This window comes from Suillus discolor (genome assembly GCF_016758755.1).
Source record: "Suillus discolor strain FC423 chromosome Unknown F5147scaffold_2, whole genome shotgun sequence".
NCBI lineage: Eukaryota > Fungi > Basidiomycota > Agaricomycetes > Boletales > Suillaceae > Suillus > Suillus discolor.
Genome location: NW_024541249.1, coordinates 1,253,712 through 1,279,038, shown reverse-complemented (window position 1 = coordinate 1,279,038; position 25,327 = coordinate 1,253,712). Strand labels below are relative to the sequence as shown.

At 47.8% G+C, this 25,327-nt stretch overlaps 7 protein-coding genes across 7 annotated transcripts; 3 read left to right on the top strand and 4 right to left on the bottom strand.

The window, feature by feature from the left end:
• Window positions 1-1,323: 1,323 nt before the first annotated feature.
• Window positions 1,324-2,386, top strand: F5147DRAFT_757110 (uncharacterized protein; the record flags this gene model as incomplete). The annotated part of the gene is made up of 5 exons (XM_041440364.1): window positions 1,324-1,368; window positions 1,548-1,588; window positions 1,797-2,088; window positions 2,135-2,198; window positions 2,271-2,386. Coding segments are annotated over 4 exons (432 nt in total), but the record flags the coding sequence as incomplete, so codon positions are not given.
• Window positions 2,387-4,244: 1,858 nt separating this feature from the next.
• On the bottom strand, window positions 4,245-4,725 carry F5147DRAFT_767353 (uncharacterized protein; the record flags this gene model as incomplete). The annotated part of the gene is made up of 4 exons (XM_041440877.1): window positions 4,245-4,313; window positions 4,373-4,458; window positions 4,535-4,645; window positions 4,707-4,725. 4 exons carry the CDS (start codon window positions 4,723-4,725, stop codon window positions 4,245-4,247), a joined length of 285 nt encoding a protein of 94 aa, XP_041299718.1.
• A 259-nt stretch (window positions 4,726-4,984) lies between these two features.
• Window positions 4,985-8,140, top strand: F5147DRAFT_665789 (CASP C terminal-domain-containing protein). Its single transcript, XM_041435134.1, has 15 exons — window positions 4,985-5,057; window positions 5,107-5,217; window positions 5,268-5,324; window positions 5,375-5,496; window positions 5,547-5,761; window positions 5,809-5,918; window positions 5,986-6,080; window positions 6,321-6,376; window positions 6,481-6,598; window positions 6,657-6,761; window positions 6,811-6,990; window positions 7,041-7,259; window positions 7,315-7,443; window positions 7,526-7,807; window positions 7,862-8,140. Exons 1-15 carry the CDS (start codon window positions 5,009-5,011, stop codon window positions 8,057-8,059), a joined length of 2,046 nt encoding a protein of 681 aa, XP_041299717.1. The 5' UTR covers window positions 4,985-5,008; the 3' UTR covers window positions 8,060-8,140.
• F5147DRAFT_665785 (uncharacterized protein) lies at window positions 8,141-10,551 on the bottom strand. The gene is made up of 11 exons (XM_041435133.1): window positions 10,399-10,551; window positions 9,930-10,351; window positions 9,689-9,877; window positions 9,495-9,636; window positions 9,363-9,442; window positions 9,208-9,314; window positions 8,956-9,151; window positions 8,824-8,895; window positions 8,682-8,769; window positions 8,385-8,629; window positions 8,141-8,324 (listed from the first exon to the last, which is right to left on the bottom strand). Exons 1-11 carry the CDS (start codon window positions 10,535-10,537, stop codon window positions 8,235-8,237), a joined length of 1,770 nt encoding a protein of 589 aa, XP_041299716.1. The 5' UTR covers window positions 10,538-10,551; the 3' UTR covers window positions 8,141-8,234.
• A 45-nt stretch (window positions 10,552-10,596) lies between these two features.
• F5147DRAFT_665782 (phosphatase phospho-type) lies at window positions 10,597-12,112 on the top strand. Its single transcript, XM_041435132.1, has 7 exons — window positions 10,597-10,690; window positions 10,743-10,850; window positions 10,899-10,977; window positions 11,029-11,139; window positions 11,192-11,339; window positions 11,393-11,498; window positions 11,548-12,112. Exons 1-7 carry the CDS (start codon window positions 10,647-10,649, stop codon window positions 11,687-11,689), a joined length of 738 nt encoding a protein of 245 aa, XP_041299715.1. The 5' UTR covers window positions 10,597-10,646; the 3' UTR covers window positions 11,690-12,112.
• A 5,014-nt stretch (window positions 12,113-17,126) lies between these two features.
• Window positions 17,127-18,763, bottom strand: F5147DRAFT_123870 (uncharacterized protein). The gene is made up of 3 exons (XM_041428148.1): window positions 18,470-18,763; window positions 18,326-18,336; window positions 17,127-18,261 (listed from the first exon to the last, which is right to left on the bottom strand). The coding sequence occupies exons 1-3, from the start codon at window positions 18,671-18,673 to the stop codon at window positions 17,253-17,255; spliced, it is 1,224 nt and encodes a 407-aa protein (XP_041299714.1). The 5' UTR covers window positions 18,674-18,763; the 3' UTR covers window positions 17,127-17,252.
• Window positions 18,764-19,610: 847 nt separating this feature from the next.
• On the bottom strand, window positions 19,611-20,027 carry F5147DRAFT_647749 (uncharacterized protein; the record flags this gene model as incomplete). The annotated part of the gene is made up of 2 exons (XM_041433235.1): window positions 19,611-19,838; window positions 19,890-20,027. 2 exons carry the CDS (start codon window positions 20,025-20,027, stop codon window positions 19,611-19,613), a joined length of 366 nt encoding a protein of 121 aa, XP_041299713.1.
• Window positions 20,028-25,327: the final 5,300 nt, after the last annotated feature.

The following is a 25,327-nucleotide window of genomic DNA, read 5'->3' as shown; positions in this document are numbered from 1 at the left end:
CAGGGTCGGTACCTAATTAGGATAGAGCAAAGGGGGTAGAACCATTGTACTCACTTCGGAGGAAAAGCTGTGTGAGCATAAGCTGTAGATGTCAAATTCACTGTACTGCACTGGAAGATCGGACTGGTAGTTTACAAGCAACACCGCAGAAGATTATGGTGCTTACTAGACTTGCCGGCCCTACCACAGCAAGTTCAAATATACTGCGAGTTCGTCCAAGGTGTGAATAAGATGAGAAAAGGGGCAGTCTCGTCTAGACCCGGGTATTGCTGTACATAACTTGAGTTTCGACAGCCAAAATAGTTGATACGTTGTCGTGTAAACAACGGCCAATTTACCTTTGCCTGCTGTGCCAACAGATACAACTGTACTAGTGTACGTACGTTTGCAATAAATTGAAGGTGCAGGAAATAAAACCTGTGCGACGGAGCAAGGTGAGAGTCGGCAAGGCTGAACCCTAATTTTGTATCCATGAAATCGAGTGTGTAGTGCCCTGTTAGGGTACCGTGTTCCATGGAGGGCTTCTAGGCAAGTTGTACTTAAGATCAACGGAAGTTCTGAACGGAAGCGGATGACTGAATCTGGAGCGTTCTGCTATTTGAACACAGCCTTATGTAAGCTTGATCTCTCCCCAGCTCTGACGCCACCAACGAAAATAACCGCTGCTCCAAATTCTGCTTCCAAGCCCTGCAGCATACATTAACCTGGCTTCCTCATCTTCATGTCCCACCCTCTCCCACAAAACTTGGGTGTGTAGTGTAGTATCTCCTTGACAGTATTTTATTATTCACGTATTATGAAATTTTAATCATGAACCAACTTGATTTTTTCGGACAGCCTGTCGGCCAGGAGGTCACCCGGTCTAGTGTGCTAGATGAAGGCTTACAAGGTAAGAGCCGTCCACGTCGCACTCGATCATAATATTACAATTCTATGTTTAGATCTTGGCTGTTCCTGTCCTAATACACGCTGTACCGAGTAGTAAGTATGGATTCTAATGATGGCAAAGTTCCAACTGGGCTGATGGCACCCAGTGAAAACTGGACTTTACCGGAGAGGCTCGTAGATGTTGTGGTGTGTTATTTTTTATATCGGAGAGAAACACAGTTCGGTGCGAAGGTGTGATACAATGCGAACTTTGCGAAGGTTGTGTCGAAGAGATAAGAAAGGAACACATCTCGGCACATCACAAACAAGGTAATTCATCGGAGAGCCTCTCTGGTAAGATCCAGTTTTCATTGATCATTGCTGATGCAGCGCTGATTCGTCTGACGCCGCAAGACAGTTGGCATAGTACTAAACTTACGACTTCACCAGGATTAGCGTTCTTTCCAAATCCAGTCCATCCTCACACGGGATCTTCCTAAAGTGAGTGTGTTCTCTTCCTCTTCAAAGCGCTAGGCTGGCGTCTCTGCCACCGCCATGCGGTGCCACTTATCAATTGGAATCACATCAGATCTATCGAATGATAATCGTTTCATGTGTAACAAAATGGATCGCAGCAAGATCGGTAAGACTGGGGGGACAGCGGATTTTTCTGTTTTTAGCTGTGGCGGCCAGCGTCTCTTCAGCTGCAGCTCCTTTTCAGGTGTGCAGCAGGTGTTGGCGGATCCAACGTCCCCTGGATTCATTATGAAGCTTTGAAGTCTCACGCTGTAATTCTTCGCGACTTTGTGATGCGGAATCGGAATTTCCCGTAACCGTTACGTTGAACGTTGAGTCGTGCATTCATGCATTAACTCAAGATCTCAGCTTCTCAATTGGATGCAAAGTTCGAATGACTTTCGTTCTGCTAGAACATTCATATCTACACTGGTATCCTGTCTTGCGGACTCCTGCGGCCGCAGCCTCATCAACGTGACTAGCTGTTTTGGGGATAGTAGTTGGAGGGTTCTCGGAATCGTCAGGTCACTCAGGCTGTCCCTGCGGCAATTTGGCAATCTGCTCTCCTCCACTGATCAGGGTCCTTGCCTCCTTCTTTACGAGGTTTCAAGGATCAACGTAATTTTTCAGCAAGACTACCCGCCGGAAGTAGTACAAATCGTTACGCCCCAAACGACACCGCTTCCATTGATTTTACTTCATCTCGTGAGTTGCTCAAAATACCACATGGGTCAGTTATTTAAATTTGTAGTTCAATTCGGGCACCATCCTGCTAGACTACGTTGTTGTATGTGTCAGTTGGTGAGCGTGAAATGGTGAGAATCGACACGACCAGGAAGGTATCGAGCTCATCTTCTCGCTGATGGGAATTTTTTTGTATTCGATAGTTCCGACCTCCTCGTCGAGACATATAAGACCCCAGTCACCGGCCGAAACAGCTTTGCATCCTCCTCTATTCACGTTGGCGTGGAACATGCCATCTCGTCCATATTGGCTTAAATACCTGCAATCAAAAAGGCGTATGTCAAAAATCTTCTATTGCTTAGCACCCTACTTGAACATACACTCTTAATCCCCGTCACGGGTACGTTTAGCACCCAAGAACAACTCGAGTTAGTACTAATCCACGGTGCAGCATATCCTTGTGATCACCGTCAACCAGCACGTCCCCTTGATGAGCCACAGCATGCCTCTCGATATCGTTCACGTGGATCCAGAAACAATTTTACGAGCAAATCAAAGCGGCCAGCCAGTTGTTCTGTATAAGTGTCAACTACAGGGGGACCTCTGCGGATTGTATGTAGAGGGAACGACCAGTGCAATGTCTGCTCATCTGCGAAGACACGGCATCACCGGTCCGGTCACCGGTCCGGACAGCATCAGTACAATTTGTACATGGGATGGCTGCTTCAAGCCACTCAAGAAGGGAAGCATGACAAGACACCTCCTTGCTCACCTTGGTGTCAAAGTGCGTTGCTCTGCATGTGGAGTCGTGAAGTGCCGTCACGATATCCTTCGTGCGCACATCACATCCTCAGAGCCGTGCCATTCTGCAATTGCCGATCATATTCACGGACCCGAAGGACGTCTCTTCATTCCTTCGAGTCGGGTTGCTGAGCCTGCTACCCATGAGGTTTAATCCCTGTGACATTGTGTATGTCCATCATCTTGTTATCCGTGTTTTGACTGGTACTGACAAGTCGATTTTCATTGTGGTCACAGTGCCCATTATCCCCCACGGTGTGGTAATCAAGATTCAAGACGGTACACTTAACACGTTTCATGTGCAGACTACCTGACATACTATATAGTATTAATATTGTAAATGATATACCAAATGATAGCTCATCGGACGCCGCTGCAGATGCCAAGTTCAAAATCGTAAGTAGCGCCAAGCCATCACCCTTCCTTATTCAGCCCGCCTATGTCGCGTTTCCGCTGGATCTGATTTACAGCTATTTGCAAAAAGGTTGGTGAGTAGTACCCGATATCATGAGAAAATAAACTATTGTTCACCATATTTGGAAAGTACTATATGCATACCTGTGTTCAAACCTAAACAAAAACTTATATAAGCACACCGCTAAGCTTTAATATTGACGGGGTCATTTAGATAGCGCCTTGACTTGAACACAGTGGGGTGCCGGTGAGGTTTGAATTTGCGGTCCGACTCGTCGTCCGAGATCTGAGATTGGATCTGCATGATGTTGGAATCCGAAGCCGAGAGATCCGAGTCGAGAGAAGCCGAAGGATCCAAGCTTAAGATAGGAACGAGCGGGAGGTGATAGGTACGAGCTCAAGCCAAAGTGGACTTGGGCGAGCGCCGTAGTGACGTCGGCTCGCGTCCTAGAATATTTTCAGTCTATCTTTCGTATATTCGTGTTGCTAACGCACTTACTATAAGACCAGTAGGAATAGCGCAGATACATCTCAGTTTCGTCCAAGACACTGACATGTACGTTCTAAAAAGTCACCTAGAGTTTTTATCATGTCTAACGTTAGCTATAGCTTTTGTCGTTCTAGGTAGACGCACCGTTTGTTCGTCCAAGACACTGAGATCTTTGGTCGTTCTAGACTCCTCGTTTGGTACGCAATCTAAATATAATTAATTGAGTGCCGTTGGCAGACAGGATGAACGACTTACCAATCTTGTTCACAAGGAGTATGATGTCTTTGCCTGTCGCTACTTTAAATAAATCCTCATTGAGGCCCGCTGCAGGATCCCGCGCATCCACTACATGGAGAAGTACGTCCGCTCTTTCCAACACCCTGCGAAGAGAGCAAGGTCATTTGGTGATCGGTTTGCCAGGTTCTGAAATCGGAAGTGTCTTGATGGGTGTGGGACGAATGGACATGATATTTTAATGTTCCTCGAGTCCAGCAAGAGCGGCGCGCGTTTCATCCTTGCGTCGCTGCTTTTCCTCTGCAGCCTGTAGTGCAATCAAGTCAGTAAGGAGAAAACTGAATAGATTAGTGCTTTTTGCCTGACGTCATGACTCTGCGATTTCCGCGAGCATTTGATCCTTGTAGGGAAAATATTCGGAATTCCAAGATCTTTTTTGGATTTCTTGTGGGCTACACGAAGACTATGATCAAGAACATAAAACAACTGAGCAAAAAATAGATGCGAAGATGAACGGCAAGTACTCACTTATTCCAGCGTCTTGTGTGTTTTGAACCTCTTTCTTAGCTTTCTTCCTGCCTTGCGGGACCTTATGCTTCAACTTTTCACGCTGATGGGTCGTCCCTCGCTTGGATGTTTCTATTCCGCGGTGTCAATATTACGAATGAGTATGTTTTTATGAAATTGATTAGCCACGTACTTTTACGAATCCGAGGCATAGCAAAGTATGATTTGCAAGTGCAGGCGGCAGCCACTCGATGCAGCGATTATAAACTCTGAGTACTAGGACGCATTCAAGTATCCTAGCTGAATGATGGATGTCAAATCCGAGTAGAAGCAGTCCTGCGGACTACACGTGACCAGCTAACATCAATTCAAAATTCGAGGAACTAAAACATATGTGTTGCTATATGCATATGTTATTATTTGTATATCTAATACTATCGCCGAGTATACTAGAGTCACGTGGCCTACTACGCTTAGACTAGGACGCGGTTGACCATGAGCGCAGCAGAGCACAACTTTTCTGGTGCGCTGGCAACATGGAAGGGTACGCAAAGGCAAATTAGATGGATGAAACGACGAGCTAACAAGTGCAGACATCAAGCTGCACGAACTGCAAAAGACGCTGGACGCTCAAGGTATCGAGATTGTCGACAACCAGAAGGAATCTGTACTGGGTCGCAAACAGCTTGCTGACCGCACAAAAGGTTTGCGTGCATACCTTCTTTGATCTTCGGCTATTCCCAACTTTCTGTAGAGTTCAAGAAGATTCCAGATGACGAAAAGTTGAACTCGTTCAAAGGCCTGCTCAAAGGTTCGCATATCCTCTTCTCAGTGACCTATCAATTGCTAACTTTGGCGTAGCGTACCAGACAGAGATCGATAACCTTACGAAGCGGTCAAAGGTTTCTGAGAATGCGTTCCTCAACGTGTACAAGGTCCTCGCTGAAGCACCGGATCCATATCCTCTACTCGAAGCTGCTGTCGTGCGTCTCACCCATCTTCTTCACTTCTCCCCAATTTCACACGGACGTAGGACCAAACGGTTAAAGCCACAGAAGCGCAAGCACTGGAAGCTGAAGTTGCCCGGTTGCGTGCTGAGAACGCTGAGCTTCGACAGTCGTCTAGTGCTTTTGATGGGTCCAAGCGTCGTGTCGAACAATTGGAGACACGTATGGACGAGCTTGTCGCGCAGAAGGAGTCTGAGATCAACGCTGCGTACGACGAACGCATGCGTAATTACGAGGAACGGTACGTGGCTTGTGTTTGGTAGTTGCATGATGCTGATTGAGATGCAGGGAACAGGACTTGCATCGCCAGGTTGCACTATATAGGGACCAAGTGCGCGATCTCCGACTGTCGAACGAATCGAATCAAGCGAAGCTTTTTGATCACAGCCAGCGTCAAGGCAAGTTGTGCTGCTTTGCTTCCTTCTTTCTACTTCGTTGTTCTTGCATGCTGACACTTCTGCTTAGACCAAGAGGTTATTTCCCGTCTCGCAGAAGCTGACATGATCATGGTCGACTTGGAACGTGCGAATAGCAGAGTCGTGACCGTCGAGCAGCGGAATGTAAGTTGTATCAGCCTCTACTCCTTGTTCGTCATTTTGCCGTTGTCCCATACCATTTATTACGCATCATCTTGCATACGTCCACCCCAGTTACTATACAGCTGTCGCATGGTTGACATATCACCACCTTCCCTTCGTTGCCATGCATGCATTTCACCCTACTATTTTCCTTTTTATTACCGCAACCTGTCCATACTTTTTGCTGTTCTGAAATTCAAATGATACTGACTAATTCCACAGGAAGCACTCCGTGGAGAGATCGAGGCATTGCGCATTGGCAGCGAAAGCAGTGAGCGGTACGTCTGATCTTTCATTTTGCTTCCCCCTCCACCCACTTTTTCTGAATCTTTCAATCCTTATACGTGCTCTTAACTCAACTGACATGCGTATATTTGAACAGTGTTAGATCGCTAACTACTCGTCTCTCCGAGCTTGAGTCCGAGTGCACGCGACTCGAAAGTGCTGTTGACGTTGCACGAACCGCTGCAACGCGATCAGAGGAGCAGATTTTAGAGAAGGTAGGTGTCGTTTTAAGCTTGGAGAGACATGCCTTATCATAACATAAACACGCCACAGGCTTGTGAAGCAGACTCTGCTCGTGCAGAAGTAGACGCTCTCAAGATAAAACTAAAAACATACGCAGATTACGACGAGGTGAAGCGAGAACTGGAGATTCTGAAGGTGCGCTTTTCCCTCGTGTGTCCTTCTCATCGTGTCGACCCCATGATAGTACGTTGAATTTGCAGGTCTCGACCCGGATGATGATTGGTCAAGTCCTGACGAAGACGAAGACGGAGTGCATCTGCCAAATCCAAATGCGGACAAAGCGAATGTACAGCACGGCAAGAGTCTTGAAGTGCTCCTTGCGACGAAGAATAAACGGATACTGGAGGAGTTGACTCGATTTAGGGTATGCTCACTGTTAATTTTGACCTCTTCATCCAACTTTCTGTTCCATAGATCCTCCACACATCTCTTGAAGCCTCCCTCAAAAGCACACAAGATGAGCTCGCAGACACGCACGCAGAACTTGCCAAGCAACAAGCCCTTTGTGAGAAACTCGAGACGGACCTACTTGCTCTGAACACCAACAATGGGGGCGGGTCAAGAGAGGAGAACGGGGAGAACGGGGAGAGTGGGATTTCGGGGCTTGGTCTCGAATTTGGCTTACGGACCAAGGTTTGTCTACATTTGAAGGACTTAATTTGGGCAGTTGGTACAATTGATATGACAGGACGCAGCGGGTCCAAGCACCACACGCTCGACACCGATACCTTTCACGTCATCCGCCGATACCTCGATTCTTCCTATCGTGACCAGTCAGCGGGATCGGTTCCGGCAAAGGAACGCAGAGCTTGAGGAAGTAAGTATCAAGTTTCGCAATCACGTTTCTGCTCCACCTCTTCAGTCGTCATTCATCCTGCCCGATGCTAACCCATCCCCAGGAACTGCGTAAACACTACCACACCATCTCAGAACTCCGCACCGAAATCAAATCCCTCCAATCCGACAACCTCAAGCTCTACGAGAAAGTCCGTTACATGCAATCATACCGCGAACAAGGATCTGTCTCACAGCTTGACCCTCTTCCGCCGTCTTCTTCCTCGGCATTCAACGGAACCGGAAGCGGGAATGTAAGTGGAAGTGGTGGTGGAAGGGACGAGTTAGGGAAATGGCGCACGAGGTATGAGGAAGCGATGAATCCGTTTGAAGCGTTCCGTGGGAGGGTATGTGTCCTGTACTTGGGCTTCGTGTGTGCTGGGCTGATGATTGTCGTTCAGGAAGCGACACGTGCATATGAGGCTCTCAACCCTGTCGAGCGAGGTGTACTCATGCTCACGCGTGGGATTATTGGGAACCGGCGTGCCCGTACAGCTTTTATCTTTTATGCGGCGGCGTTACATCTCTTAGTTGTCGTCACGGTGTATGAGTGTGCGTGGTCGAGTGGGCAGCTGCAGGTTCAGCCGGGGCCCTACTAATCATGATGGAGTCTTAAGCGAGATAATCCTTGTTGACCGCTCGCTTTGGAGTTCACCACGTCGTGGAACTTGGAGGGACACATATGCTCAAGGCTGATTAGATTATATGCTGTAAAATATCAATGCACTATGGCTATGTTACATGCTGAGATACGCAATCTCCTGCTGAATCGCACTACGCGGTTTTCAGCGTCGAAGTCTTTGCACTCCGCGCCCTATAAAACGCAAGCGCGTGCTCGACAGCGTCCAAAAGGGGTTTCATAGCCTATCATAAAAGCGCGTTCAGCACCAATCATCCAAACAAAAGAAGAGAACAAAGACTCACCACCTCTACCCTCTCAGGTTCCACACCCTCTAATTGGCCTGCCCGCACGAGCGCCTCGACTTTCTCGCGTGTCTTACTGAGGTAGCCCGCCATCTTAGCTGCTTTAGCTGCGCTCTGAGAGGGCGTGGCGCCTGATGAAGTAGTCGTTGGGGGAGGATAGAGAGAAGTCCAGAATTGTCTGAGGAACTCGTTTGCGGCCGTTTGGCATGTCGTGAGTTGGCGGAAGAGCGTTGGTGGGAAATCAGCTTTAAAGCAAGAATTTGAATGAAAGAGGTGGTGGTTGTGAGGAGTACGCACTTTTTCTAGTACGGATATCTAATCGCGCAGACACATTTTGAGTCATTGAGTCGAGCGCTGCGTCTCCTGCTCTTTTGTCTATTCGAAGCTGTGAAGGAATTGGGAATGTGACATCGATACATCAAAAAAAAGGAGACGCTACCTGACTGAATCGCGTCTCCCAACCCCTAAAGCCATGTTTCAATTCTGCAAAAGCTGTGCGGACATCAACGACCTGATCGTTCGGTGTGTGAGTACTTTGGGAGACAAGAGAATAGAATAGAGGGAAACACACCTCACTACCTGCCTGCTCTGAAGCACTTCGGGCAAGCTGTCCCTCGAAATACCGCTCGCGGTCTTGCATCTGGAGCGTGATTCCACTCATAGCTTCTGAGTCCCTTAGATCATCCAGCGTGATCTGGGCGTATGCGTCGTCATCCTCATCGTTACCACTATCAGTGCGTCGGCGTTTGGCGGGTGGTACTTCGCCTCTGTCATACATTGAGCTCATCAAGATCAGTATTGATATTGAAAAGAAGAGACAGACAGAGCAGAGTTGAGTAATCGTTCAGAATGCTCGTTGAATTTTCGGATGAGAGGGAGGGCCCCGCGTTGTCTTCCGGCTTGCATTGTCACGTCCTTTTCGTTTCCTGTCTGTTCAGGGTAAGAAAGAACATGAACCAAACATGGTGGAGGTATTACCTCTACATGGTCCTCAAGTGTCGCTCCTATATTGATGTAGAGGTCCGAAACTTCGTTTCGTGCTCTTCGGGGCTCTAGCTCTGTGGAATGAAATGACGGGGATGAATTTCAGGATAGATAGAAGTGGTGTACCATCGTCGTCTTTCTCTAGGTATTTGTCGAATATAGGATCGTCTTTTACGACGTGCTGCGTAGCCGAGGAACGGATAGAAGCACGGTGGGCGTTGAAGAGCTTTGACTGGAAATATCTCTTCCAGAACTCGGCTTCTGAGAGCTTGTAGCGGTGCAGTTTAGATACAGGCGATATATGTAGATCTGGGACGGACCTTGTTAGGAACGTTGTCGTTGTACGCTTTTGCAACGACGGGGAACTCGTCGAATATGTCGTGGACTAGCTGTGGGGTGATAACAATCTTGACCTCGCCACCTTCTACGGTCTGTGGTCTAGGGTCTACGAGCTGGCCTGGACGCCCGCGTTTCTGGCCCTCTGCAGCAGCTTCTGCAAGCAAGAGGTGCTTCGTAATAACTCAGGACAAGAAAGGGGTATATAAAGGCAGGATACGATACCTCTCTACCATCCCAAAACTCAGACTCAGTAATTTGACCACTCATAACAAGCTCCTTATGTAGCACCAAAAGTTCGGGATTCGAAAGTAGGACTTTTTTTCTGAGGCGAAAGTCAGTTGCTGCATCTATACCGGAGAGGATTGGAGTGCGAGTATCGCTCGAGACGGAGGTGGCACGGGATGTGGATGGGATTGGTGCGGGTGTCTTTGCAGGTGTGCTGAGTGGTGTCGGTTTTGGTAAAGGCGTTGGTGCAGCGCTTCGGTTTCGAGAGATGATGTTTGTGAGCTCTTGCTTGAATGCTTCCCGCTCGGCGTATGCGACTGCTGAAGGCGAAGTGAAAGTGAAATTATGACCTGCTTCATCGTTTACAAGTCCAAGTTTGAGACGGACTTGAGCAGCGCCTTCTTTGCTGCAGAACAGAGCTGGAAGCGATAATGAGCTTGATGTGATGTGAATTGAGTCTACTTACAAGATGCTTCTGGGTGCTGAACACGGACTGCTGGTGTTTTCTTGCCTTCTTGTGTCCATATTAAAAGTGAATCTGTTAGTTCGAGAGTACCGGGTTGTTTTTTGTAGGATGCTTTGGCGGAACACAACGTCGTAGGCATCGTCGACTTTGCGCTCACACAACCACCTTCCAATAATGTACACTTTTAAACACCGCGACGTACAACAACAAGCTCATCATTCTCAGATCGACTTATCTCTTTGACCACCATGACCGCGATCAGAACCCAGTTGATCGTCTTCGACTTTGACTGGTAATTCGTTCTCATTCGCTCCATCATTTATCATACATGTCTCGCATCCTAGGTCGATGGCAGATCAAGACACCGATCGCTGGGTATTCGAAGTCTTGGCGCCTGATATCCGCAGAAAAATGAAAACGCTCCAAGAAAGCGTTCAATGGACCGATCTCATGTCCGTGCATTCCATTTTCCTATCCAATCAACCTCACATGGCTTGCAGAGCACAGTCGTTGCAGGAAATTCATGCACGCGGCAGGACGCGTGAGGAGATCGAACATACCCTCCGTCAAATGCCGTTCGTGAGTAACTCGCATGTAGGAGAGGAGGTGTCTTGAAGCATATATTTGTAGCACCCCGCGATGGTACGCGGTATCACTAACCTCAAGGCAGCGTCCAACCCCACCACCACTTTATTTTGCCTCTCTAACGCTAACTCTGTTTTCATCAACACTATTCTCGAGGTGCCTTCCCTCGCGTTTCGAGTTCGTCGCTTTGGCTGATGAGAGATCGCAGTCAAAAGGGCTGCAAAACCTGTTTGAAGAGATCGTGACTAACCCAGCAGAGTTTGATCCTTCGGGTTTGCTCAAGCTCCGTCGTAGAATCGACCCCGACGAGCCTCAGCACAGCTGTGCAGTCGGATGCAGCCCCAACATGTGTAAAGGTCATTTGTTCCGCTCCATACGACCGCAAAATCCTAGCTAACACAACACCCAGGTGAAGAGCTCGCTGCGTTTTTGGAGCGCCACAAGCCTGGCTACGACCGTATCGTCTATGTTGGAGATGGGTCTAATGACTTTTGTCCTATCCTCAGACTGCGAAGGTAAGTCTGCATCGTTTTCTACTCTGATCTCGTTGCTGAGGTTTAGTAGCCAGGATTTAGTGCTCTGCCGGCGGTTCCGTGGCCTCGAAGGCCGCATTTCTCGAGAAGGCGGTCATCAGTGTCAGGTCAAGTACTGGGCGGGCGCTTGGGAGGTCGAAGAGATCTTTAATCAATTTATAGAGAAGAACTGAAGGTGGCGATGCTACTGGATGGCGTCGATCGATGTTGTTGGAGTATTTATGGCTGCAAGAATGCTGCCGGCACTTCAAGCTTCAAGAGGTGCCCTGATTTAACATCATAGATGGAAACGTCTCTCGCATATGGCATCTAGATATGATATCAAAGTTTGGCCTCACAAATGCTTAAGCGCCAATAACCAACACTATAGATTTCATACTGACAAGGCCTATTTTATTACCTTCTGTCCGGGTCCATCACAGCTATAACAATGTTCCTAAACTAATACTAGCACTAACTGGGAGGAAGTTTCTGTCATTCTTACCGAGCCCCTATTTTCTGTTATGCATACATCAGCGGGACACTCCTGCATGGTGTCTTCAGCTTTCCAACCACCGATGTCAAGACCATGTATGTAGCAATATGCACTTGGCAATGAGTGTATGGGAGGTACAAGTCTTTGGAAGTGTCCCTGCAATGTTTCAATCACGTCATCATGGAGGTCGTTCTCTGATTCATTGTCCGTGCAGGACCCAGGCAAATTCAAGATATCCACCAACTTTGACAGGCCATTGTCCTCAGGTGAAGTCAAAATGTATCAGGATTCATTTGCTATGCGGTAGCCATCGGGTAGCCAAGCTGCAAATATGGAGGATGCAAGTTTGATAGTTATGATTAGCTATGGATGATGACACGAAATAAGGATACCTATCAATAAAATAAGAACTACCAGTACGAAGCGACAATAGAATTGAAATACCCCCGCACATTCACCAATGCTAGCAACAGCAATACGACCGGCCGCCTCCATGTTGCCCGGTGTCTGCCTGAACTGCTACCATTTGCTGTTGCTGTTGTGAATTGGGGTCCGGTGTAGGAGGTCCATGATAGTCTTCATCACGTATCAAAGAGTGCTCACTCCCAGGAGCACCCGCTGCAGCATTACGCTGTATATTTACATATCAGACACCCAAAACACAGTTATGAAAATAGACCGGGCACACCTGTCGACCCTGCGCAAAAGGAACATCGACAACAGGCGGCATTGCATGATGGGGCAGCCAGGTGAATAGGTGTTGTAGGTAAGTTTTGAAGGTGGCGGCGGCGGCGGCTGGTGATGTGGTGGTGGTGGTGGTACGTGGTACGGGTAGAGGAGCTGAATGAGGGGTTCTCGTCATAGCGAGCCTGAGTCTTTTGAGACGCCCAGGGCGCTGCTGAGGTCGTGACCTAGAAATCTGAGAATGCTGTAATGAATGATGTGAGATAAAAGAAAGACCCGCTGTTGCACACACTTGATGCATTCCATAGAAGAAATTGAGTCCTATATCGTAGCCATCATGACCTTGCTCGGGGATCTCCGCCTGCATACAGGTCGGTAAAGAAAGGAATGAGAAAGGGAGTACATACGCCAAGAATACGGTCATCGTGTGCAGCGAGTGCACTACATCGCTCCTTAAATTCTGGGTCAAATGGTGGTGAGTATGTAGCCTGAGTGGCGTCAATGAAAACTTGCCATTGGACCAATCAAGGCAGCTGGCTTTGGCAGATTCGTCGATGGTGTCCATCATGTATTCGTGTGCTTTGAGGGCTTCATTGGGTTTACCTCCCGAAAGGAAAGCCTGACACCGTTTTTGGTTTGCAGTGAAACGTAAGGACTTGACGTCCCAGCCGAAGAGCTAGACAAAGCACTCAGTTATGAAAAATATTATGTATATATCATCTTGACGCACCACGGTCAAGTCCTCAAATATTTCATGAATGGTTTTCGATGAGAAAACAACGGCGCTGCAGTTGACAGCGGTAGTGAAGTGGTCAGCAGCTTCGTCATAACGCGCACCACTCAAGGCCGTGGTTCCGAGCTGAACGCGTATATATGTCTAATGTGCGAGTTACAAAGATCACTGTTGATGACCGAGCGTGACTCCATGATACTTACTTCTACGACATGACACCCGAGAAGATCGATATTCTGACAAACGGCAGCGAGTTCTTCGTTGAGCACCATTGGTTCCTCGCGTTGATCTGCGTTGAAGAGTGCAATGGCCTAAAACACGCAGTGAAGTAGAGAATATGCAAGACAAATTGAAGCTACCTTGATCAAGAGAAGAAAATGGTTGGCTTTTGAATCTTGGTTCGTGAACACGGATGCGACGTCGAATGCTATCCTTGCCTCCCAGACGCGGCCTTTTCCGCAGAGGGCGATGCCTTTGGAGATGTAGCCTGTCAATGAAGGCTGAATACTGACGGACTATGTCATGAATGAAGATTAGCCTTTTGTCAGAAGACCACGACGGGTCGGTATAACTCACGTCGATTGCATCCTGAAGAGCATGGTCCCAGTCGTGATTTCGGGCCATGATAAATGAGCGATTGGCATAAGAAGTATAAGGGTTAGCATCGGTGTCGATCTCTTGGGTGAGTAACTCTTCAGCGGTGTCCAGGTCCCCAATGATGCATGCATTGCGGGCTGTAGTAATATCCAAGATCTACACGAAAAATGCTCGAACTGCGTTAAGTATGAGAGTCAAGGATGTAAACTCGCGATTGAATTGAAGTCACTCGGTACTTGATACTCTGAGATCTTTTTATCGTGACCTCCGCTGAGGATGTGCTTGCCATCCACAGAAAATGTGACACATGTCAGGCTGGATGGGTGCTTGAATATTGCGATGGTTTGCTGATCTGAGAGCCGCCAGAGACGGAGATGGTTGTCATCAGATGCAGAAACGACAAGGGTGCCAGCGGGATTAATGGCAATGGCGTAGATACTGCGAGTATGGCCTTCCCAGGGATGACCGACCTGCTCCCAATTTAATGGATCCCACTCCCGTATGGTAGGATCGTCTTTATTGCCTGCTGAAAGAAGGCGTTTGCCATCGGGTGTCCACGCGAGTGTCGAGTTGTGTTTTGTGAAATCCACGTGACCCCTGAAAGATGCGACGCGCTCCCTCGTGCTTGGATTATAAATTTCGTTATTGCTATCTGTTGCGATGGCAAGAAGTTTTCCAGATGGCGAATATCGAACGCAGTTGATCTTAACATCACACTTGATTGGTTCCCCTTGCATCTGCCATGTTTTGGTACTCCAAAACTTCGTCGTTTCGTCCCATGAACCAGTGGCCAGCATCGTACCACCAGGAGAAAAATGCAGCGAGGTGATCCACTTGGAGTGCGCTTTGATGGGTTGAGTGATGGATTCGCCTGTTTCTCCGTGCCAGACAATGAGCTCTCCCTCTGTATCACCGCTTGCTATCATTTGACCATCTCGTGATACCGCCAATGCCCACCCTCCACCGCTATGTCCTTCCATCTTCTTCAACACAACACCTGTCTTCAAGTCCCACAGACGAAGTGTCTTGTCATTCGAGGCTGTGACTATTCGTCGCTTGTCGGGGAATACTGCGACTGCCTTTACGATCCCCTGATGATCTTCAAAAGTTCGAAGGGGTATGGTGCTTGACATTAATTGGAGGTTGATGATGTTGAGCACGGTCCAGGGATTGTGGGTGTCTTTCTCTAAGCTGAAGAGGTGCGTGTATTCCGCGTTTTTATGCTGCTTCACCATGCCGCTAACCTAGTACCTAGTTTCCATATATGAGAACACGAGTTCACCATCACCGTTCCAGCAAGAGTGATCTCTACGAGTGTTAATTGCCTTCTTCTACTGCACTGTGTACATGCATCCGACTCGTGTCTCCACAGCTTTCAGAATATGTCATCGATCACGGAAAACACAAGTTCAATCCTCTCTTGCCGAACAAGTTAATGCATCAAAGATGGTTGGAATTAGCTCGTGTTGCCGAACAAGATGTTGGATCACTGGATGTATGGATGGATATAAATGGGTGCCCTTCATGTGACGTTGTTGGGACGGACATGCCAACTAAAGTCCACTGCAGTCTGGACCTTGTGCGTGACTCGCCCCCTCCTTCGTCGTCCTTTCGGGTTTTCGGTTTTCATTGTTTCTCCAAGTGCGCTAGTATACTATATTCCTCTATTACTTTCATCGTCCAGTGTGCACTTCTGCTGATCTCTTCAAGTTTATATCATTTATCATTTTGTTCATAGTACTTTGTCCATACCTTACTCCTCGTCCGTGTTTGACGCGCTACCTCGTATAGTATTGACTACAACTCAGGCTGAACTTGATTCTGAAGGGATTTCATGGTCATGTCATGACTCACTGGCATTATCCTAGGCCTACTTCGCCTCTCGTCTTGCTCTCGTGAGTTTCTTACGCTCCTTGCATCGAATATTTTTTCATCATTTGGTCTTACAGTTGGCATCCTGAAGCCTGAGTTCTAGCTGCACATACGTGTGCTTGATTCCCATTATCCGTCCGAGTCTGTTCGGGCTCGATGTCTCGCATCCTGGCAACATCCTTCTGCATCCTGGATTGCGTCCTAATCTGGGCATTCTCCTTTCCCCATCGGTTTTATATCCTGACTACTGGCCTTTCTTTTCCTCTAGTGCACCTGGCTGGTTGCCCCTTCTTCCGGCTGGGTGGGCCTACCTCATCTCTCGGACTCCAGGTTGCCTATAAAACTAGGCTGGAATCCTCCAGCCTCACCACACACCAGTCATCGACAACATCTACAAAGTAAATTGCCATTGGGCAGCAGCTCTTCATTCAGACCGTCGAACAATAGTGTTGCTGCTCCTCATATGGGCTTGTCTCTATGCGGGATCCTTCCACCCTTGATTCTAGCTGGGGTTTTCACACACGACTTCTTCCATTGCATTTTTCCCTCTGTTCTACCGGCTCTCCCTCATCGTTATCTTCTCAGGTCACTTCGCTTCTCTTCTGGTTCACGAGATGCGGCGTCCTGTGGTTTCACTCGAGTAGTCCGTGACATCTTCTCGAATTCGTATGTGCTGGCGTCTTTGCACTTGCACTTGCAAACGGCTTTTCGTTTGATGAGCCGCCGGTGATATTGTTGATCTTGTTTGAAATGTTTGGCGAGACAGTCGAGATATTATATACATGATGTATTGGGTTGAACGTTGCTCCACCTGGAGATGAGTGAATATTTGACTTTTGAGGAGTGTTCCGATAAAAAAAGATTGTCGTCGGCAGGTTTTGAGCCTGGACAATCCAAGAGAAACTCTGTTGTGTATACCACTGTCGCCAGGACAAAGTTGAGATGTACCTCGGGGGAACTGTACATACTAAGTGAATGTCGGTGTAATAAAGATGAAAATTCATTTCTTGGCAGGTTTCAAACCTACTCAGTCCAAGAGAACAGATTTCTAATTTGTTCTGGTGCTGCACGTGGGCCATGACTATTGAAAATAGACCTCAAAGGATTCATGTATGAGTGGTTGTTCAAGGGGTATCTGCAACTGTTAGTAGTAGTTGCCGACGTAGCTTCAAGGCTACTTGGATTTCTCTATCAAACATTAGTACTTACACTCCAACACACATCAAGCTGACCATGATCTCCCTCGAATGGCGAATAGATTTCGTTTCATAAATCATAAATCATATACATATGCATATACATAACACACGACATACACGAGTAAGTAAACCAGCACCAAAACTCTCTTCACAAACAGACGTCAGTCTCCATAAAATTACCGATGACCACCCTGCTGTGCCCAATCAGTTCCAGTCTCCGGAACGATGCCCATTGGGTCATGCGCGTCAAATATACGGTGGTAACGGCCTCCTGCGCGTACATCGAGGGCACGGCCTTGAGCCAATGCGGTATGTATGGCTTGTTGAAGTGTCTCGTTGGGACGCCGCGGCGCGTACATGTCAAATTTTATGGAACGCATGTGTTCTGGGCAGTGTTCGCTGCAAACAGGCGTCAAGGGATAACCATTGATCCTGTCACGGAGTACATTCGGGTCCTGCTCGTACAAAATGTGATTGTATTTGGAGTCAGGCCAGCGAGACTGGGGATTGGCTGGCGCCGGAGTCGGGACGGCGATATGGGACGGAACTTCTCGAATGTTTACGCGTGAGCTTTGTGCGAAGCGGGTGAGTACCGGATGAATGGATCGGGGGTTAGGAAGAGGGGCAGGAGCGTGGGGAGGAGGGATGTTCGAACGACCAGCGCTCGACTTGGCGCGAATACGTTCTGCCAATCCGGCACTGCGAGTATGGTCGTCAGGGATCTGTAGTACACCCGCCGAAGCTTGATGAACAGTGGCCTCATGTCTCTGCATTCTGCGGGACATGGGAGGGTAGGCTTGTTGTCCACTTGAATTCGAACCACAAACAGGCAATTGGAGCCTGATACTTTGTGAGTTTAAAGAAACCGCTCTGAAACCGCTGCGAGGCAGGCCCTGGGTTGGTTCAGGGGAATGGGGAAACTTGGCCAGCAAACCCTCGCGTGCGTCAGAGTTCGCGCGAGTCGGACCATGGTAATAGGTGTGTTGCGACAGTTTGCCGTGGTAGATCTCGAGCATCCCCGGAGCTTGCTCGACGTAGACGATGTCGGACTTTTTAAGGGGGTTCTTACCACGGTACACGGGTTTGAAAGGATCGGCACGAGGCTCGCGCATCCTCCCTTGTGAAGAGAATCCGTGTGGCATCGACTTGGAGTGCTTAAGCGGCGCTGTCTGGTCGTCGTTGGACCTGAGGAGTATTGATTAGTATTAGTATGATTACAACGAGTAGAACATGAAAGCGGTAGGCTCACTTTTGGAACATCTTCTTGAACGAATTCATAATTGATATAGGAAAACAAGGAGATGTAAAGTTGCAAATAATGAGGCGGGAGTGTGTGTAGTGGTGTAGGGTACCTGAATGTCAGTATATAAAGGTTGGGCTGCTGTGGACGCACCATGGTATCCACAACCACAACCACAAAGCAATTTCTCAATATCCGAAGATGATACATTGTAGATGCTCTTTCTAATGCTCCGATTGCCCGCCTAGAATCAAAGCAATGCCATTGATGTCGCCCCATTTGCACCACAAAGGTAGACAATGCGACAACCAAGCAATTACAAAGTAAAGTTGCCACAGGCCGGCCCAGTGAATGCATCGCGCATCTTTCTCGTTAACTTTCGAGCTTATAGCTTGAACACGCGATGAAGATTACCTGCAATGACCATCAGCACGCTGACCCGGATGTACGGGACACAAGGATATGGCACGATGTATACAAAACCACTGATCAGAACAGCTGGTATCTTCCTTGCCTGTAGTGCGTTCACTCTGGCGTCTCAAACAATCTGAAGGTGGTGCAACAAACAAGTTGATATCAATTCCAACGGAATTACGCACACGATCACTATAGCCTCCAGTATACCTGGAGGATAAGTAGACTTGAAACCGATCATAGCCCAGAGTGATGCTTGCATTATTGATCTCTAGAAACGTCGAGATTCTCTAGCTCGCATCAGGATGAATGGATCGTCTGCTTACTGTTTCCTGTTTCATGGTCAACACTGCAACGGAAACTAACTGTCCAATTCGCATAGAGCCCATATGCCTTTACAAAATCATGCGCTAATAGCCCTAACAGGAGCTACTGTCGCAGTCCAGAGCTGCAGAAGGACATGATCATAATGAGCATGATGATGGGTTTCACTTTGGAATGCAATCGTAAACCCTACAAGGAGTGACGGAGTCTGCCCGTAGCAACGCACTGAACTGCAACACAGCACGAAGTGACCCGACGGTGGATAATCGAATGGCATTCGCAATACACAGTTTGGTTTGGAAAATATTCCACCATGCAATCACCATGTGAGTTTTGAATAAAAGTATATTTGTCTTTGTTAGGAATGAAAGCTCGGCTGAGTAGCCTACTTAGGGGAAATATTGTAACGAGTAAAGAATACAATTTTGAAATCCAGTACGTAGCCGATATCGATGGGTGGTTTACAAACGTTGAATACAAAGGATCAGTGATGCTAAAATAAAAGATCGAGGAAGCTGCAAAAACATTCAGATTGGAAGTATACGGTCTTCCACCCTTAGGCTATCCACTCCATGGGTGGTTTGTAATCAGGCATTAGACTGGTCGCACGCTTAAATCTCTCCGCCCATGTATCCTCCTCGCGTTTCAGCATCGTCAAGAAGTTTGTGTACTGGTGAACTCGATTCCGCGATACAAGGTATTTTGAATACACGGCGTCGATGAGTTGCTTGATGGACTGTGGATCCCCCTCATCGTATTCCAATTTGATTCCACCGAGCTCCAACTTACGCAGGCTTAGTGCTCGCCGCCAAGTAGAACAAGGAGATCATCGTACCACACGCGACTGCCTCTCTCGCTGACACCCAGAACCTTCTACCTTTGAAAATTCACGAGGCACTTCAGGCACATTGTTTGTGCTGCTGGCCTCAATGTTATTGGGTGGTAATACTAATGGTGTTAATAATGATGCCATTTGGTTGGTAGGAAGTGATTTGATGAGTTATTGATAAGATTCTTGATTGAAGCATCAACAACATTTTAAAGTGCCGCTTGGAGTTGGCCGTAATTGGCGGAAAAGCACGCAGTTCACTACTTCACGGTCGTTTTACGGTCCTTCAATGATTCTACCCCAAAGTGACGACAGCGCCCAACCCGAGCGATGTCGAAGAGCAACGCGTGCATCAAACGTGCACTCAGGCCATAGCAGCATTGTCCAAGTGGAGATGCTCGCTTCTGGGGCCCATAGGTCTAGCTCGAGCAGTCACTGAGCGAGGCCTCTAGAGACGTCTTGGTACCAAGTTGGTTTGCGTTGCCAAAAGGGTGGTTGATTAGGAGAGAATTCCAAACACAGAGTGAGTTCCCTTGTAAAATAAGCAAGCTGATGAGCATTGAAGACGTCGATGCAAAGAATAGTAAACTCAAGGCGCACGTAGCTGGCACCAGCTACACGGCGCTTAGGTTTAGGCTGTGAAACGAACACGTACCTTACTTATGCGACCAAGTGCGTACCATAGCTATAGGACTCATTGTCCTGTGCTAAAATTAACATCGACTGGCTCCACTGACAGTCGGTATCTCTCATTGGTTATTGGAAAGTTGCGTGGCACCTGAAATATGCCTCTCTCGAATCTATCCTTGCATACAAAGTGGTGAAGCCATCCTGTGAGTTAGAATCTCTTAAGCGTGTCAAGATCAGCCTGTGGACTCACCACTGGCAGTGATTTTGTCAGTCAATGTGTCTGGCCCATAATATTCCTGAGCTGAGACCCTGACCAGGGAATAGAAGCCCACCAGATGATGCGAGGTCATACACATTGGATACGAGGTGTTACGCACTTGCTAGGACCTATAAAGTGGCATGCAGGTCAGGCGAGATGAAGAGGATGAGACAAGAGTCAACACCATGGCAATGTCCCCAAACGGCATTACTGTTGCAAGCAGAAACCATGATGGGGCAGAGGGGGTGAGGTGTCGAGACAGGAAGTATCATCACCTAATGGAAAGGACATACTTGGGGTGCACTCGGCCAATGCAATGGTGTCTGAACAGCATGTGGTCTTGCTTTGTTGTATCCAAAGGGCGGAAATTGTCAAGGTCTGTATGATTCCCGTGTGTAAGCAGCAACAACTTCTGATGGTGGCTGCTTCCGATGTAAGTTCTGGATCGTCGATCATCAACGATCCCGGACAGGGGCTTTGCTGTCGCAGTTCACGCGTTTGGGAGCCAGAGTTAGTAGACACCCGACTAGTACCGGCGTGCCGCTGCATCGACGACAGATAGCATCTGTTCAATACAACCGAAATTCGGGCCTAGTGATATATGTTCCGGTGTGCGTCGTCGTTTTGTCGCATCTAGGATATCCAAGCACAGCTCCAAAAGCTTCAACAAAGGCGTCATTGCGATCGTCTCGCGGCGCACGTCGATTATCACAGATACAATCATCTCTTCGGCCAATGGTCTGCTGCCCCACACCCTCTAGAAACCTCTCACAAGACGGCGTTCTTGTACTTGCGGTCATTACTTTGCTGTAATAATATCTTTGACATAAATCATTCAGCGAACAGCAGGAATGTGATAATATAAGCCCCTTACCTCGCACATCACATACAATTCGACATCATGCCTCAAGGAGAGCGATACCATACGCTGCTATGTAGGCTTGACAGACTCAGGGGATTCTGGATCATCCATCCCATTAACACTCGAGAGCAAATGAAACTGGACGTACTCATACATGTCCTTGATAAGAATTCTCTATCGAGTTGGGTTGGGCCGAAGTACAATGCAGATGATAATCCTGGTTTCTACCCTGTCTCCTTCCTTGAGCGGCTTCGTGTTGTTGAAGAACTAGTAAATACATAAGAGGGTGCAACGCTCCCTCGTCTTGTAACTAAGATAATTCAAGAAATCATGATCAAAGTTGTATGTACCCTATCTCGAAGGATTCTGAAAGGTTCTTGATACTGCGGTTATCAATGACTGGTACTAGGTGTTATACAAGGAATGAGGCATGCCCTTCACCGCGACCAGAATCCCTAAGGTCTATGGTCACAGAAGTGGAGCCATTTCAGATGCGGGATCTTTTATCACAATGTAATCTGCGAGTAAAGTACAGTAGCGTAGATCATCATTAGTATGAGAATTTAATGTTAGCAAACCAAGGTATATGTCTAGGGCTCTGTAGGGTCTGAGTGAGCGCTCAAGAACGGACTACAGGTACCAGGTTTAGGCATAAAAGCGCCACTGGATTGAATATGGAGTTTTTTTTCAATTTCATGGTCTTTCGGGGTCGGAGACCCTATGTCGGATTTTCGCGGGGGGCTTACTCCTGCTTATCTATCGTGATTATGTATGCGGTCTAATGTGTTTGAGTAGATGAACACGTACTCCGTCAGCATGGTGTCGGGCGAATGCCGACGCTGATTTCGTACGTACAGGGGGAGAATGTGGTGAGTGGCGTTGGGTTCTTCGCCCCTCTTTCCCATATCGACTAATCGTCTGAATCCTGCGTGAATATGGAGTTAGGGCTGTGAGCACTTGACCATCTCAAGGGATCGAGATCAGGGACTGAATGGCAGGGTCCGTGACTTCAACTGACTAATCAGTCCCCTGAGGGGTGCTAGAGTTCTAATTTGCCACTAGCCGCTACAACAGGACTGAAAGTGTTATGCAAATTAGCGAAAGCTAATTGGATGGTAATAGTAATTAGGGGAAGCGCCACCTACGTAGAGCAGGCGTGGCGTGAAAACTCAACTCAACTATCGACAGCCAAGTCCGTAGTGAGATACTCGAAGTGGATTGTAATAAGTGTAACATCACCTGTATAACCGATTTGTAAGTCCAAGCAAATAGAAATGGGTTGGGGTTAGTTAAAAACCGCAAAATTAAGGAAATGTCACCACTGCTAATAGCAAGTGAATAGGTCACCCTGAAAGATGGCGTGCGAGAAAAGGTAAAATGCATAACACTGCCGGAGGTCCTGGTGCCTTGGCAGACCCCGCTTGACGTTAGCTTCCTTTGAGGACCCCAGTGTCTGAGCCCATCCAAAGTCCAATGTAGATACAGCCATGATGGAGAGCGAGAGATTCATCAATGACGGGATAACACTGGATCAATTCTCTTCTAGCATATGTTCCTCGACGTGAATCGCGCAAGGCTCTACTTGAGTCCTATCGCGCATCAAGCCTTCCCAACGCCATCGACCAACCATAAGGACAAACGCGGTGACCTGAGACATTGTTCGCACAAAATGCGCCCACATGTCCGATCCATGAAAGATAAGACAGGGGTGTAGAAAGAACAGCTCTGCGGCGGGTATCATCCACCTAGTCCGAAATCAGGGGGCTGTAGTGCTGAAGATAGGGCGGCGTAAGGGTGGGTCGAAGCCTCCAGGTCCTGATGCGCAAGTGCTGCCGCCGCTTTACCCCATTGGTGTACCAAGTAGTTTGACGAGTAATTGCGCAGCAGAGCCCCCAGACGTCCCATTTGTGCCTAACAAGACGTGCGTGGGGCAGGTACAGCCAAGCATCAAAGGCTGGGCGTATCCAAGGAACACTCGTCTTTTGAGTAGCTATGTTAGACCAGAGCAACGTAAGTGATACTGAACATCTGCCAATAGCTTGATGTCGTGCACATGGAACACCTAGTCTCGATTGGATTATGCTGATCAGAGTCATGAAGGCACATTCCGGGACGGGGCAAGTTTCGATTGAGCTGCTTGGGATCTCCGCGATAGGTAGTAGGGACATATCCTTAGAGGGTTTGTGATGGATGAACTGGACAGCACAGACGGGTCAGCGTACGGCAATAGAAAAGGTCCCTATGGATACTAATGATCAAAATCCTTGCTGTCTATGACCAAAATCGCGACAAAACTTTAGGTATGATCACAGCTGATCAGACATGCGGACAAGTGAAGTATTCATGTTACTTGAAAAAATATTTCAACATGCCTGTCCCAGACAAGAATCTTGGTAGGGACAAGACGTAATTTCCAAACGATGCCTGAGTCTTCAATAGCTGCGTGGCGCGATCATAAATTGCCTGTCGTAGCATCCCCAGAAACAGCTGCTGGACAGAAACCTGAAGGCGATTTTATACACGTAATTCAGGGTAACGTGACATAAGGGTAAGGTCAACAATGATAGATTACTGTCAGGTAAACGCAAACTCACGATTGATTGAGGACGTGACGAGGTGAAGAATCAAAATTGGGATTTTTCAGCTGTGCATTCGATCGTATGACTCTAGATGATGCCATAATTTTTGAAGCCATCGTCGATTGAGTGGTTTAGTCAACAAAACTTGATCAAACTTTCAGACCAGTCCGATACTAATCCATGCAGAACGGTTTTGTTCAGGTTGCTAAGTAGGTCCGTGGGCTTGCAACACGTTGCAACTGAAAGTTCGACTGACATGATGATTAGCGAGGACGATAGATCTTGCGTGGCGTCTGGCACTGACAGTTTTTGCTATGAGTGAGTTCAGATGAATGGGAAAATATGTACCAGCACCTCGGCGGGGAGAATAAGAAGTGGTGAGTCCCAGAAGAGCTGGCCCTGCTGATCTGAAAACCGTGCCACAAGGGTTCCTTTGAATACAAATGTGCTGCTCGTCATATAACGACTGCCATGGTGGATGCAATGTTGGACTGATATTGCATAGGACGAATCGCGACGAAAATGAAAGATATACGAGTCGACAGTTTCATTGCAGATGAAACAGTACATGACGCATATGCATGATGAGTGTGTCATGATCAAATTGCGGGTTCTATATTCACAGTGCCTCTGGACAGATTAGGTTCCTCGAGAATCATCGCGTCGAAGAAGGTGAACAACATCTTTCTCGTGAAGACATGATTTAATGACGCATTTCCGGGAGTAGGCTTCCACGTTGGTAAAACATGCCTAGAATATGCCTGTACTATTCGCGGATCTGGAAATACAACTCAGTGAAAGAAGTCGCTCTATCAAGAACAGTCATACTGAGAATATGCCCCGGTCGATGCCGCCCTGCGTTAATTGAAATTAACTGATCTGCGCAGCTGCACACCTGGCCCTTTACAAGCACAAAAACACCGTTCTGCAGACTGACGACCAGCCCGTCTATGAACAGGCTGGCTCAGCGCTAAGATCCAAGACCTCACGAGGCACCAGACCCCGAGGGGCCTGCTTCCACTGTCTGCCATCCAACCTGGTAAATATTTCATCAGACACAGAAAACAGGCAAAACATTACACAAAGAGGGTGTGCTCGCAGCGCGGTTACATAG

Excerpts from the sequence above, each read along its gene's own strand:
- F5147DRAFT_665789 (XM_041435134.1), top strand. The coding sequence starts at position 5,009 with ATGAGCGCAGCAGAGCACAACTTTTCTGGTGCGCTGGCAACATGGAAG. Across the intron at positions 6,081-6,320 it reads TGACCGTCGAGCAGCGGAAT|GAAGCACTCCGTGGAGAGAT; the intron begins GTAAGTTGTATC and ends CTAATTCCACAG. Across the intron at positions 6,991-7,040 it reads AGGAGTTGACTCGATTTAGG|ATCCTCCACACATCTCTTGA; the intron begins GTATGCTCACTG and ends TCTGTTCCATAG.
- F5147DRAFT_665785 (XM_041435133.1), bottom strand. The coding sequence starts at position 10,537 with ATGCCTACGACGTTGTGTTCCGCCAAAGCATCCTACAAAAAACAACCC. Across the intron at positions 9,878-9,929 it reads AGTTTTGGGATGGTAGAGAG|CACCTCTTGCTTGCAGAAGC; the intron begins GTATCGTATCCT and ends GTTATTACGAAG. Across the intron at positions 8,896-8,955 it reads CAGAGCAGGCAGGTAGTGAG|GTCGTTGATGTCCGCACAGC; the intron begins GTGTGTTTCCCT and ends CCGAACGATCAG.
- F5147DRAFT_665782 (XM_041435132.1), top strand. The coding sequence starts at position 10,647 with ATGACCGCGATCAGAACCCAGTTGATCGTCTTCGACTTTGACTG. Across the intron at positions 10,978-11,028 it reads CCCTCCGTCAAATGCCGTTC|CACCCCGCGATGGTACGCGG; the intron begins GTGAGTAACTCG and ends ATATATTTGTAG. Across the intron at positions 11,340-11,392 it reads CAGCCCCAACATGTGTAAAG|GTGAAGAGCTCGCTGCGTTT; the intron begins GTCATTTGTTCC and ends CACAACACCCAG.
- F5147DRAFT_123870 (XM_041428148.1), bottom strand. The coding sequence starts at position 18,673 with ATGCATTCACTGGGCCGGCCTGTGGCAACTTTACTTTGTAATTGCTTG.